The sequence below is a fragment of the Lepidochelys olivacea genome, assembly GCF_965140295.1.
Source record: "Lepidochelys olivacea isolate rLepOli2 genome assembly, chromosome: 2".
In the NCBI taxonomy this organism is placed as follows: Eukaryota; Metazoa; Chordata; order Testudines; family Cheloniidae; genus Lepidochelys; species Lepidochelys olivacea.
The window spans coordinates 129,485,748-129,501,432 of record NC_140412.1 but is presented as its reverse complement, the minus strand read 5'-3'; the positions used below and the strand labels follow the sequence as shown (position 1 = coordinate 129,501,432).

Below are 15,685 nucleotides of genomic sequence, written 5' to 3'. Positions count from 1 at the left end.
ATTGATGGATGTAGGTGGAACTGTGCAGTGAAGCGCACTCATTTGGGTATTTTATGTGCATTTTATTCCCTTCCCCTGGCTTGTTATCATCCCTTTCTCCTGAAGACACCATGAGATAGGCACGATGAATCAGTGTTGTCATTCTGTAAACACTGAGGAAAGGAGGTAGGTCCATGAGAAGATCTTATTTTACAAACACCCTATTTCCTGTGATAGGGGTTGGTGGGAGATTAGGTTAGGGACAGAAGCTTAGTGGTTGGGGGCCGTAGGTTGATTGAATTCTTGGATACTTAGCTGAACTAAGCTGTAAACCTTTTGAAGTTCCATCTTCACTACAATTTGTAAGTATTTTTGCTGTGTTGGGACTGGTTTCCTCTATGATCATTTATGTCATACGAGCACACAGACAACTGCCTCAACAACAAAATGTATTTTTATTAAATCTGGGCTCTGTCTTACATTCTGCTATATGAATTTTGACAAATTTGACTGAGTCTATTTGACATGTAATCATGGATCCAGATTATTGGTTCCCTGCACACTTCTGTGTGTATTTTGGTTAGGTATACTTCTTTATTTTAATAACTATTTTCTAAGGCTACTAACAGAAAGATTGCAGCTAACATGGTCCCAAACAGGTAACAGCTATATTTTTAGTTTCACTCCCCTCTCAAATTTTAGTACTCAAGAATTTTGCTGCGTTTTTCATCAGGGAAAGAGTTCTCAATGTCTTTGCAGTGATGAAGAAATATTTCCTCTGTTAATTTTCATAAATATTATAATGTAAATCAAAATATTGCACGTGTTTAAAGAGTAATTTTTCCTGCTTGCTAAAAATGCTGGAACTCTTTTTGAATGAGCAATATACAGAAGCATTGACTGGATTTATACTAGCATAGGTTTGACTTTGATCCAAATGTGCAGTTATATATTTCTTCTATGCAGTCTCGTATATACAATATACACATACATCCTCACTTCTTCTGTGTGTTGCACATGCAATTCCTCTTTACATTAAATGGAGACTTACTAATATCAATTCTTCTGTAAATGGAGGACAGTATTGGAACTTGATCTTTGGGTAGTGTGTCCACTTGTAATTAAATTAATGTTGTTGTTGTTTTTAATACTGGGAAATTTGGGAAATCTGGATGTGAAAATAAAAGTTTTGTCAAAGAAACTTTAATCTTCTGCATTTGGAATTTACTCAGTTCTGCAGATGACCTATTGGTAAGTCAGATTCACTTAGCATTTATAAACCAAAAATGGGATGGGAGACTAATAGCAAAATTCTTCTTTCAGTTACACCATTGAAACTACAGTAACATCATTAAAGTCAATAATTTTTTACATCACTGTAACTGAATAGACTTTTGTTATAAAACTAGAAGGCAGATCAACTTTTGTGTGTTGTGTCAAAATAACCATGGAAAAGGGTAGCTGTTTAAATGATCTAAATAGTTGTGAAATAGCTTTGAACTGATGATTTTTGACATATTTTGTATCAGATAAAATGGAAAATGCTATATATCACTCTGAATTCTTCATGAGCTAAAATCAATTTAAATAAAGGGAATCAAGGGTGGAATCAATCTGCATGTTTTTTTACAATTCAAAGATTTAACTCATTAAAAGTTTGACCTTTCTATGCTGAAGGAACAATCATGACTGCCTACCTTTTATTTTCTCAGCTGCACTGGTTTTAAGCACTCCATTAAGGAAGAGATTTGTGCTGTAATAAGAATGTCATATTACATCTCTCCAAAAGCTAATATTGTTAAAATAGTTGTTGAATTTATGCCAGTAAGAAAATTGGAAAAAGTTACACTACACAAATCTTCATTCCACCAAACATATGTATGATTTTTTCCACTTTAAAGGCTCTGGAAAATATTTCATTGTCAAATAATCTTTGATTTTTCCACAAACAAATTTTGTATAATCTAAAGTTTGAGGGAGAGTCAGAGAACCAAGTTCAATTGAATATATGCTTTGTTCTGTAATCATTAGATCCTGTTACTAGATGATAAATCTTGAGTTTGTTACATTTTTTTTAATTTGATCTCTGGAAGATATTAGATACTCAATGAGGCATGTTAGTAAAAACTGGGGTGTTCTGTGGACAGATATTTTCAGTTTGTAATCCTTTTGAAGAGGAAATTCACCTTTAAATTAGACAATCTAATAAACTATAGCTTTGTAATCAGTTAAGGTGCCTTAACAAAAAAAAAAGTAACTTTAACTATTTTTTTCCACATTAACTGTTACAGTTAAATTAACCTCAGTGGCTTTAATAGGACTCTGGACCAGCAAAGAGAAGCTATACTAGATGTATTGAAGCCCCAAGTAGTCCTCATGCATTTGCGTAGTCCTACTGATTTCAAGTCTAATATTGCAAATTTTTAATCACATGACTTAAACTCGTCGTATTCTTGAAATAGAACTTGATTTCCTAGTGGTGCTGCTTCCCACCTTTTTGGTCACAGTTGAAAGATTGGTGTTTTTTTTTTTTTTTTCCTCTTCAAATGAATGGACCCCCCCCAATCTTCTCCCTCTGAACACATTCACTTCTAAATTTTGGTGGGAAATGCTTGATTAAATATAGACAGCATAAAAGTGGCTGGAGTAAGCACTGTTACAGGAGTAATTGTATTCTGTCCTTCAGCCTGAGTGTATAGATAGCTATCTTGGAGGGGAGGGACTCACAATTCATCTCCCAGAACAGGCAACATAGTTGTAAAAACTGGTTTATTTCTTAAAAATAAATACAAAAATATAAATATAAAACATTGGCAGATAGAATTTGATGAAATGAAGTTGCACAAACTGTTTTAAACCAGCTGCATATCACACTTATTAACACCACGTGTACATTTTTTTTAAATGTTAATGTACAGAACTGGACATACTTTTTTTTCTTTGCCTTCTTAAAAGCTGCACTTGCAAGGGTAGTACATGTACCTAACAAAAGCGGCTTGTACATGAGGTTGCTTAAGGGAATATCGCCCTGTTCAAGCTTCTGAAAGTACTTGTACTTACTAAAATGGACAACACTGAATTTCCATAGCTTTGGCTCTTGGAAGGTGATTAAATAAAATGCTGTATATATTCTGTGACATCCTACTAGAAAGAATGAATGACCATGAACAAATTAAAAAGAAAACCATTGTGCTGAGTGGCAGGAAAATTTTCCTGAATGTTAAATATTGTTGAGTGGAGAAGGTGTCTGTCAAGTTACTTCCTCTCAAATTGACCCTATCGGAGGTTAAGAAGTGTCTTTGTCACTTTCTCCTCCACCATACATCTCAGCTAGCTTATTAAATCGAGGGCCCCATTCTCTGAGGTAATCATAGTTTTGGTCTCCTTCAGTAGTACCTGACTCTAAGGAACTCAAGGATTCAGCTACAGAATCATTTCCTTCGTAGGCATAGGTTGCAAGTGAATCATATGGTGGTGCGGAGGGATCAGTATCATGCTCCTTTAGCCTTTGGTTAATGAAATCTCGGACATCTGTATTATCTGGTGCTGAAGGAGTCCTGCGTGGTATAAATAATGTTTCAGGAATAATATCTCGTCGAAGCTTCTTATCTTCAATAGCTGCAGGATTTCTCAGTGTGCCAATATCAAAGGCTTGAGTGTCTTCCTCTCCACCACCTTCATCATTATAACTCACAATGTTGTCTCTGATGTCCTCTTTAGACAGGATCAGAGGCTCTTTCTTTCGCTGCCTCTTCAGAGCAGCAAATAGTACCACTATAACTTAAAAAAACACAAAAAAACAGAAGAGCAGATTGATAAACTAAAGATCTCCGTTTAACAATTTCTCAATGGCAAGCCCAGCAGAAACAATAGCTTTACTTTATTTTAATTTTACCAACTAAGCTTAAGAGTCCCTGAAACAGCTCCATCCTGGTTTTTCATCACCTTACCATGTATTGTGTAAAACCTCTCTTGTGCTTAAGAAGACAGGATGCACTCAGAATAAGATCTTTTCTGTATCTTTGAATAGGGACATTGGTTTGGTCTGCAAATGGCCAGGTCTACTTTGATGATGAGGGAGAATATTTTTGCAGGTTTCAAGCAGACTGCTCAAACGGTGCTTGAGTTGCAGTTAATTAAATATTATTTTGAAAATTATAAAATTCAATCTTGGTATCCTTCCACTCCAAACAGCTTGTTTCTGACCACTTTATTTAAAGTTAAACATTTGTGAACTAGTGCACAGGAATTTACTTGAAGAGAATATATCATCAAGGTATTGCTGATTGAGGTCTCTGTTGCAATGGTGATTTTGTGTGAGAAATAGTGTGGTGCTGTTTTATGGCTGGTTGCAGTTAGAGAGAAGAAAGATGTCACTTTTTATTGTTTGTAGTGAACATATATTCTTTTAGTATAAAAAAGAGGAACTCCTAATGAAACTGGAATTTAAATTACCTTGTTTCTATCTCCCTTATGAAAACACACTCACTTGAACACATACTATATATGCTGTATAATTGTTTCAATTAAGCTATAATCTTTTAATTTAGAATTAATTTCACTTTGTGTCCAAAGATACTGACTACTTTTTAGCGTGCCTTGATAATTGTTATGAATAATAGGCATTCAGCCCATTTTTGGTTTCCCAATAATGTATGAACTGAGCTTGATTTTTTTATGAGTGTATTTGGCAGGTATTCACAAAATAGCATACATGAATAATATTCAGACTATAGTGTAATTGGTTTGCCAACTGTTCATTATAAATTAGTGTTGTTTGGTCATTTAAATTATACGTTACCTCAGTTTTTGAACTTAATAACTAACAAAGGACAAATCTATTTTTTTTACACAAATCTATTCATGTTAAATTTATTATTAAACTTTCAGGAAATGTCAACATTTTTACATAGAAGAAAAACTCATAGTGAGACGAACTTTTAGGGCCTAATCCAAAGCCCATTGAAACCAATTAATTCTATCATCTAATATGAAAACTATTAATCTCAGTGAGCTTTTGCTCAGACTCTTAGTCACCAAGGTATTTGTGAATCAACCAATTTTAATGGCTACAAGCAATATGACTGCAGTCAACTCGTAAACGGGATTTTCTAGCGACTAGGAAATTTGATGAAACCTCTTGACCCAAACACCAGTATTCATACTTTAGTTGACTACAGGCTTGCGTGTATGAAACACTGAGCCACCTAATAAGTAAAGCTAGTTCAATTACTTTTTTTTCCCCCCAATCAGAAAGTGTCTCTTCCTCTAACACTCCCCCCCCCCCCCGGAAACATGTATTTTTGATGGAAACGTTTAATTTTATGATTGGAAAAAATAAGTTGTTTTGAATCAGCATTTCAAAATAAATTTTGTTTGTTTGTTTGTTTGTTTTTAGAAAACAAAATATATTTATTCCATTTTGATTTGGGTATTTTCAGGGTTTTTCCCTCCCTCTTTTTCACTGGAAAAACAGGCTGGTGGAAACATTCTCTAAATATTTCCAGTTGGAAAAACACTTTCAAATTCAAAGTACTATGAAAATAACACTTTCTTTCATTTTATACTTCAATGCTTTCATGAACTGAAAGAGCATAAAAGAGCTACACACATATACCCTTTCTGATATTAACTTTAATACCATCAGAAAGTTTATGGGTTTCCCACCTCCTTTTCAAGCGAGGGAAAAAATGGAGAAAGAAATCTAACAATATTCAATTATTTTTGTTTTCAAAAACTGAACCTCTGGAAATTGTTTATTTCAAAATGCCTTGTAGAAAACAGACTTTTAAATGGGGAAATTTACCTGCTGGGATAACAATGCAGTTTCCCAACTAAAGATTAGAATCCTAATTCTAAAGGATAAGCACCTTCTGTGATGTGTGCTGAGAAATTACAGTTGTAATCCCAATATGACTGCCACTTGAATAAAACTAGTAGATTTGATCCCACGTGTGATGGTGGCAGACCAGGTGCCAGCTCATGTCAAAGCCCCAGGTCAATTCGGTTGTGTATTTGTATAGATCAAAGTGGTTGCATAAGAGTGTATTTGGTGTTGAAACTGCATGAAAACAAGTGGGATGTTACCGGCATTGTTTTCACTTTTCTGTATCCCATTATAATGTAATCCCATTATAATACTAGCAAACATTTTACATTGTGTATACCCCTGTAACTAAATAACCTGTCAAACAAGGAAGAAGCCTTGTGGAATGCATATGAAGAACTTTAACAGAAAAGTGCTAATTTCAAAGCAAGTGGTCATTGTGTGTTGTAATCAGTGAACAAAGACTCAAAATGCATTCCTCACTCTCCATCATCAAAGAAAAATCCCAAGTAGGTAGTGACCCTGTCAGCTTGTTTTCTATGAGAAGAAGCTATAAGTATGGATTTAAGGAAAGATCCTTCATCTCTGGACTGTTTGAATTCTTACAGGTAAGTATGCCAGATGCAAAGTGGAGATCCCCAGAGGTAATCTGGGTACCCTGAAAAGACTTTTGGGAAACTTTCAGTTTCTTTCACCACTGCCACCATTTGGAATTACAAATTGTGACTCATGTATACATATATTTTACCTGCTCTAAGGTTTTAATAACTCTCTTTTCCTTTGATTAGTTTACTATAGAATTGGCTACCAGTGTTATCTTTGGTGAAAGATCTAGAGTACCAATTGACCTGGGGTAAGTGACTGGTCTCTCAGGACAGGGAGCAACCTGCTGTGATCTAGGAGTTCACCTTTTTTAATGGTTTGGTGAAGTCTAATTATAGAACACACCACCAGCTTGGGGTGTCTACCCTGAGATAGGCACTCTCAGTTGTGAGACACTCCAGACACCATGCACATATGCAATTTGCATGGTCATACTGCAGAGAACCCCAAACTACAATTCATTAATGGTTTCTTTGTGTCAACTATGAAATAAGGTCATATCAGTAAGCATGTTTGTTTACTGATATGACCTTATTTCAAAGTTAATCACAGGACTACATTAATTTCTCTCAGGATCAGGATTGGTGCTGCAAGTAACAGTATTTCTGACACTAAACTCTAAGCTTTTGTGTTGTGCCACACAAAATTACACATTTCAAATGAAAATGATACCAAAAAATACAGAACAATCCTAGCAACATAATATAAAGTCTTATTAAAATATTAAGTAAAGAATTAAGTATTTAAAATTATTTCCTTGATTATCATACAGACTAACATCAATCTTCTTCCTGCCTTGGTGGGACCGGACTAGTTCCTTCCCTCCTGCCCCATTTCAGCAATAATTAGCAGGTAGTGCTGGGCCTAGACACCAACTTGAATCTTAAAACAAGTCTGTAAATTTAAAGCTATGCTAATGCACCGATCCATCTGAATCTAAATTTAGTGAACAACCTGCGACAGCTGCTCTTTTCATAGGTCCTGGACTGCAACCCACACACTACAAGTAAACTAATCTACTTTTCTCTCCTCACCACCAGATTGGTAATGACCCTGCAAAGTCAGGTTACCCACCCTAAGACCTGAGCGTAGGTGGCTTCCATTACTTATAAATGAGAGGTTTCAGAGTAGCAGCCATGTTAGTCTGTATCCAAAAAAAGGAGTACTTGTGGCACCTTAGAGACTAACCGATTTATTTGAGCATAAGCTTTCGTGAGCTACGCTATGCTATAGCTATGCTATAGCTCACGAAAGCTTATGCTCAAATACATTTGTTAGTCTCTAAGGTGCCACAAGTACTCCTTTTCTTTTTATAAATGAGAGGCTCTTCTCTGAAAAGTGACTCTAAAATGACATCATGTGATTGCGAGCTTGTCATCTTCCATGACAGTAGTTTCAAATAAAGCATCTTTTTATTTATAAAGAGCTTTAAAAAACAACCACCACCACCAATAACCAAAAAAACCCTGCTAGCCCTAGAAACTCATCTGTGCCTATCAAACCTAAGCTGTGTTGTTTTATTCTCACATATGAACACCCATTACTGCAGCCCATGGTGTCCTCAGATAGACCTATGCAACCAATGTGACTTCAGGGAGTCTGCAGAAGTGTAACCGATTGGAACATGACAGTGCATTCTTGCTGGCAATGCACAAGGAGGAATATAATCCAAGTCCTTCTCTCAAACACCTGAAGGTGCTTAAATAGTAATAAGACTAAACACTTCTTTTAGTCAAAATAAGCAGCTCTGACTATGAATTCAGGGAGCTGATTTATTGAGGAAAAAGTTTTATTTTTCTGAGTTACAACATACATCAGTTTCTGACTCCTGACTAGATATCCATATGGGGAGGAGTTAGAACTCATAATGAAAACACATGCAGAGCAGTGAAACTTGAAACTTGACAAGGTCAGCTCCCAGACTGCTGCACTGGGCAGCACAGGTTGGGGAGGAGGTGAGCAGCCCTCAGTGGTGAAAGAACAGGTTAAGGACTATTTAGAAAAGCTGGACATGCACAAGTACAGATCTCATGCATCCAGAGGTGCTGAGGGAGTTGGCTGATGTGATTGCAGAGCCATTATCTTTGAAAACTCATGGTGATCGGGGGAGGTCCTGGACGACTGGAAAAAGGCAAATATAATGCCCTTCTTTAAAAAGGGAAGAAAGAGAATCTGGGGAACTACAGACCGGTCTTCCTCACCTCAGTCCCTGGAAAAATCCTGGAGAAGGTCCTCAAGGAATCCATTTTGAAGCACTTGGAGGAGAGGAAGGTGATCAGGAACAGTCAACATGGATTCACCGAGGGCAAGTCATGCCTGACCAACCTGACTGCCTTCTATGATGAGTTAACTGGCTCTGTGAATATGGGGAAAGCGGTGGACGTGATTATATCTTGACTTTAGCAAAGATTTTGATATCATCTCCCACAGTATTCTTGCCAGCAAGTTACAAAAAGTATGGATTGGATAAATGGACTATAAGGTGGATAGAAAGCTGGCTAGATTATTGGGCTCAAGAGGTAGTGATCAATGGCTTGATCTCTAGTTGGCAGCTGGTATCAAGCAGAGTGCTCCAGGGGTCTGCCCTGGGGCCAATTTTGTTCAACATCTTCATTAATGATCTGGATGATGGGATGGATAGTACCCTCAGCAAGTTTGCGGCTGACATTGAGCTGCAGGGGAGAGGTAGATATGCTTGAGGGTAGGGATAGGGTCCAAAGTGACCTAGACAAATTGGAGGATTGGGCCAAAAGAAATCTGATGAAGTTCAACAAGGATAAGTGCAGAGTCCTGCACTTAGGACAGAGGAATCCCATGCACTGCTGCAGGCTGGGGACCAACTGGCTAAGCTGCAGTTCTGCAGAAAAGGACCTGGGGATTACAGTGGATGAGAAGCTGGGTATGAGTCAACAGTGTTCCCTTGTTGCCAAGAAGGTTAATGGCATATTAGGCTATACAAGTAGGAGCATTGCCAGCAGATGGAGGGAAGTGACTATTCCCCGCTATTCGGCACTGGTGAGGCCACATCTGGAGTACTGCGTCCAGTTTTGGGCCCCCCACTACAGAAAGGATGTGGACAAATTGGAGAGAGTCCAGTGGAGGGCAACAAAAATGAGTAGGGGACTGGGGCACATGAGTTATGAGGAGAGGCTGAGGGAACTGGGCTTATTTAGTCTGCAGAAGAGAAGAGTGACTTGGGTTCCAAAGAGGATGGAGCTAGGCTGTTCAAAATGGTGGCAGATGACAAAACAAGAAGCAATGGTCTCAAGTTGCAGTGGGGGAGGTCTAGATTGAATATTAGGAAAAACTACTTCACTAGGAGGGTGATGAAGAACTGGAATGGGTTACCTAGGGAGGTGGTGGACTTTCTATCTTTAAAGGTTTTTAAGGCCTGGGTTGAGAGAGCCCTGGCTGGGATGATTTAGTTGGGGTTGGACTAGATGACCTCTGGAGGTCTCTTTCAGCCATAATCTTCTATGATTCTATGAAGACCACTGCTGAAATTCAGTGTTCTGCCTAATGCAGATCAGTTGAGAGGCCATTCATATTCCTACATATAATTAGAAATAGGATGAACCTGGAAATGTTGTTTATCTCCCTGCAAAAAAGAAATCTAAACATTAACACACATAAGAACTATCTAATGAACCCTTTCTTTTTCAGAGAAGAAATGGCTATTCATATATTCAGGGATGAGTCACATCCTCCAGTCTGTCCACGGGCACTTTTCCCAGAGTGACTAACTTCACGGCTTGCCCCTCTTTGACTGGGTCACTCCTAATCCCCTCTTTGCAGCCCCTCTCAAATGCACTCCTCAAGTGGCAGCACCCCTCTTTCCAAATGTTTTAACACTACAGGCCCAACTGTGTTTGGCACCTCTAAGAAATTTCCATTTAGGAGGCATGTCACTAGCAGCTTATTAAAGTGACTCAAAAAATCATCTTCAAACAAAAAGTAGGGCTGTCAATTAACTGCAGTTAACTTATGCGATTAACTCAAATTAATCATGATTAATTGCACTTTTAAACAATAGATTACCAATTGAAATGTATTAAATATTTTTGGATGTTTCTCTACATTTTCAAATATATTTATTTCAATTACAACACACAATACAACAGTACAATGCTCACTTTAAATTATTTTTATTTCAAATATTTGCACTGTAAAAATGATAAAGAAATAGTATTTTTCAATTCACCTCATGCAAGTACTGTAGTGCAATCTCTTCATTTGTAAGTTGCACTTTCATGATAAAGATTTTTTGAGTGTAGTTATATAACAAAAAATAACCAAAACAATGTAAAACTTTAGAGCGTACAAGTCCACTCATTCCTACTTCTTGTTCAGCCAATCGCTAAGGCAAACAAGTTTGTTTATGTTTACAGGACATAATGCTGCCTGCTTCTTATTTACAATGTCACCTGAAAGTGAGAACAGGTGTTGGCATGGCACTTTTATAGCCCGGATTGCAAGGTATTTATGTGCCAGATATGCTACACATTCGTATGCACCTTCCTGCTTTGGCTACCATTTCAGAGGACATGCTTCCATGCTGATGATACTCATTTTAAAAAAATGTGTTAATTCAATTTGTGACTGAAGTCTCAGATGATGACCCAGCAGGTTGTTCGTTTTAAGAACACATTCATTGCAGATTTGCAAAAATGCAGAGAAGGTACCAATGTGAGATTTCTAAAAATAGCTACAGCACTCAATCCAAGGTTTAAGAATCTGAAGTGCCTTCCAAAATCTGAGAGGGATGAGGTGTGGAGCATGCTTTCAGAAGCTTTATAAAAGTAACACACTGATGTGGAAACTCCAGAATAGAATCACGAAAAAAGAAAATCAGCCGTCTGCTGGTGGCATCTGACTCAGATGATGAAAATGAATTTGCATTGGTTCGCACTGCTTTGGATAGTTATCTAGCAGAACCTCAGCATGGACATATGTCCTCTGGAATGGTAGTTGAAGCATGAAGGGACACATGAATCTTTAGCACATCTGGCACGTACATATCTTGTGACGCCGGCTACAACAGTTCCATGCAATCACCTGTTGTCTCTTTCAGGTAACATTGTAAACAAGAAGCAGGCAGCATTATCTCCTGAAAATGTAAACAAACTTGTTTGCCTGAGAGATTGGCTGAACAAATAGGACTGAGTGGACTTGTAGGTTCTAGAATTTTACATTGTTTTATTGTTGAGTGCAGGGTTTTTTTTACATAATTCTATATTTTTAAGTTCAACTTTCATGATACAAATGTTGTGCAATCTCTTTCTTAGGTCAATTGAAAAAAAACAATTTCTTTTGTTTTTTTACTTGTGTAAATATTTGTAAAAAAATAGTACTATAAAGTGAGCACTGTACACTTTGTATTCTGTGTGGTAATTGAAATCAATATATTTGAAAATGTAGAAAACATCCAAAAATATTTAAATAAATTGTATTCTACTATTCTTTAATAGTGCAATTAATGGCAATTAATTTTGTTAATCGCTTGAGAGCCCTAAGAAAAAGTATTGCTTATTCAATGAAAGATACATAACTATCAAGGAGAAGGGTTTAAACAAGTGTGTGTGTATACATCTTGTCACCTAAACTTTACTCTTTCCTTGGCAGTTTCTACTTAGCCCAGCTGCCTCCATCTCCGAGAGAGAGAATGTCCTCCTGCAGTTTTCTCTTAACCTTTTAGTCTAATTGGAACCAGACAGATTTCCCAATGAATAGCTTCCGCTACTCGTTCGTAAGGACCTTGGTATTCTTTCTGGTGGTAACTTAACTTTGTCATTGTTTTGTTTTCCCCTTAACAGCCTTGTTTGATTTAATTCCATATAGTCAGGCAGGATAATATCAAGTAGATAAACTGAGGTGCATATGATATTAATTTAAAATAATAGACAATTCCCTCCTCCTCCACAGCTAGTTACATCATTTCACCAAATTGGCTTCTGAAAAAATATTTCAACATTATATTGGGCAATTTTGCTAAGACAAACCCCTGTGGTGATCTTATATGTTCCTAAAAATACCTGTCCTTTATTATTACTACGGCATCAGCTGAACTTTTTTTCAATTTGTAACATAATTACCCCTGATAAATCAAACTACCGTAAGGTATTTCTACTTGCAGACTAAGGTTTTTAGTACTATCAAGAGCCTTTACAATTTTTCCAAAATTTGTTCGCTCCCCTATATTCCACAGGAGACCTAAATTTTAAATGTGAAGTTTTATGACATTTAGGTTTCCTAAAACACTGCGCTATCACTACAAAGAATAATTTACTGTTCCGTTCATAAGACACAAAATTATGGTGTGACTCAATGTTAAAGACACATTAAATCAGGTTTTTCCTATGGCCCAGTAAAGGCTCAATTGCACTAAAGCTCACTGTATAAGAAAGGGAAAGACTTATGAAATGCATGATAGAAGATAATATTACATGTAATTTTCTTATTTGAGGACTAAGAGTCTGTACAAACAAATTCCATGTATGGCATGATAGCAGGGGATCAGGCTCTAGCCTATTGCACTGAACTGAATCAGTGAAAGTTACTCTGGATTTAACAGTGTTAAGGGCAACATTTGGCCCTTTACTTAATATTCCCTGAGCTTTTTTTTTTCCATGTGCATGAGAGAACATCTATTAACAATACAACAAACCAGAGATATATTTGAAATGTTATCGTAAAAAGCATATTAAGTATTTTGAGGCATTCTATCGCAAAGTAAATAAAGTTTACATAAAATAACATTGGTCATGGGCCAGGCTTTTCGTGTGTCTTCTCATGGAACACACACTGAAGTTGTTATCTTTACTTCATCCCAAAGCATTTGAGGAGTGTCCTGGCCTCCATTTAGTTCTCACAAGATCTACTGGTTTCAGGGGGCAAACTCCACCAGTTTATAGAGAAATGAACACTGCTTCCCTAAGAAGGATGAATCACTACGTAAACTTAAGATGAGAAATATTGATCGGTTTGCTTGGCTCTCACAACCATTTCTAGTACATTTCCTATTAGAAAGTGTTATAGATAATGATTTCACATGGATGAAGGGGTAAAAGTATCTCAAATCATTTATCTGATTAAAAGTACATTTTACAATTCTCTGCCAGTAAATGCCAAAAAACGAAGTCCCAGTTCATTGATTTGACTTTGCTATGTAGTTCAACCCTCTTAGCCATTTTTTTAGGGAACAACTTCACTGTAAGTATATAGGTACTGCCATTTGCATACTGAAATTTGTTGGAACAATTTAACAACCTGAGTTTTTCATTCTTAGTCACCTAGAAACAATGTTTTACTACATCTAAGTTCACCAGAGAATAAACCGTTTCCACTGTTTTACAGTAAATTTGAATCTTATATCACAAAACACTAATATTTCAAAACTATGTAGCTTGCAACTGCTCAGGCCTCTATATCTCTGAAGTATTAGTTAATTTGGGAAAAGATGCATTTTTCTATTACTTACCTAGAAGTATAATGATGCAGAGGAGAATGGCAATTAGAGCACCAGTGCTCAGGCCAGCAGGAAGGAGCAAGGCCTCGGCATTACAGGACTGCATGTTCCCCCGGTTGTCGCAGGTGCACACTCGAATTGTCAGCGTGCCGGTGCTACTCTGGATTGGGTAGTCATTGTCCGAGATCACCACTGGCAGGAAATAGGTGTTTATTTCATGTCTACTGAAGCCATTTCTTCGAGTCAAAATTCTGGCAGTGTTATCTATATCAGTTAAAAATAATTATATATTACACATGAGTAATATATATAACAATACAATGCATATTATATATAATAGACACAAACACTTTTTATCAGAGTTTTTGGTTCACTATGTTATTTTGGAAAGTGCACTTCCTTAACATCTGAGATCAGGCTTTTTTCTACTGGTGTTTAAACTTGACCAAAAAGCCGCTTTGCCTCTCTCTTCTGCTCAACACGCTTTTGTCCAATGCATTGTATTCCTCAGTATCTCAAGCTGAAATGCGATTGGAAGAGTGATTAACATGGGCATTCAGAAGATCAAAATGCAATTCTGTATTCCTAAACAGTTTAGACATGTTAATGTACTCCAGATACTGTATATGTGTCAAGTAGTACAGAGTCTTACCATGCTGTTATTAATCTGTAGTGTAAACAGTAGCATTAAATGCTGTGCAAATAGCCTCCCTGCAAGTCAGAGCTGCCAGGAGGGCTGCTGCTCTTTCTACTAATACAGGACAAAAATACAAAAACAAGATTTGGGGCAAATGTTTCCTCTTTGATCAGCATTGTCAATCTCTGATAGATAAGCATTATCTGTACTGCCAGTTGACTTCCCATTGAAGTTAATGAGTGTAACCCATCTACAAAAAGTGTGGAATATCATTAGAAATGATAAGATATATTTTCTTAGAGCCTATCCTCTGCATAATAGCTCATCTTAACTAATTATCCTCTCACAATTTGTATGGCAACTTCTGACTTATCCGTGTGTGTGTTATATATCTTCTTACTATATGTTCCATTCTATGCATCCAATGAAGTGGGCTGTAGCCCACGAAAGCTTATGCTCTAATGAATTTGTTAGTCTCTAAGGTGTCACAAGTACTCTTGTTTTTGTGGATCCAGACTAATAGGGCTGCTACTCTGAAATCTGCATAGACAGGATCTAGTCCCCAAGATATATCCTCTATTAAAATATTACACTTGGTTTGAGCTAGAAGGCTGAGAGAAGTGAAGAACATTCCATTGTATTCATTCTAGAATGTTCCTTTACAGCTCTTCCCATCTGATGTCATCCTGGTTTCATATCTTTTTATGCTGGCTGATTTCATAATTCTAACACAAACCAAACAGACTACAGATGAGTGCTCATGTCATGTCCCACTTCCCCAACAAAAGATAAAATCCTAAAAGCTTTTCCTGGCAACAGTCAGGAAAAAAAATGACAAATGAGCAAAAAGAAACCCGAAGTGGCTATCCACTTGGAGTCATCAGCCTCATTCAGCTATACAAAGGAGCAAAGACAGAAGACTAAGAACACAGTCCCTATGCTCACGCTTCCTCTGCTCTCATTGCCCTTTCCCCAACCCCCCTCAAAAAATCAGGCATTAGATTTAGCCTCTCTTATACACTGCCTTTGACCCACAACCCCAAATAATTTGATGTTAGATCCTGTTATGTTATTCTCTGTTCCTCCCCCTTCACCAATTGTTACAGACTCTCCATTGCTTGTACATCAGCCAGAGGAACTTTTTTCAGTGGTCATGTTTTGGGGTGCAGGAGGC

General features: G+C 37.1%; 1 protein-coding gene across 8 annotated transcripts in view; it reads right to left on the bottom strand.

Annotated features, from left to right (window-relative positions):
- Positions 1-2,796: 2,796 nt before the first annotated feature.
- CDH10 (cadherin 10) overlaps positions 2,797-15,685 on the bottom strand; it is a 159,790-nt gene continuing 146,901 nt past the window's right edge. For 7 of the 8 annotated variants that reach the window (XM_084621602.1, XM_084621597.1, XM_084621596.1 and 4 more), the window contains 2 exons: positions 13,887-14,138; positions 2,797-3,759 (listed from right to left, as the gene is read on the bottom strand). In XM_084621602.1, the coding sequence (XP_084477728.1) occupies positions 3,266-3,759; positions 13,887-14,138 (746 nt within the window). In that variant the 3' untranslated portion in view covers positions 2,797-3,265. The remainder of the gene's footprint in view (positions 3,760-13,886; positions 14,139-15,685) is intronic. The other variant, XM_084621601.1, reaches the window with a different exon arrangement.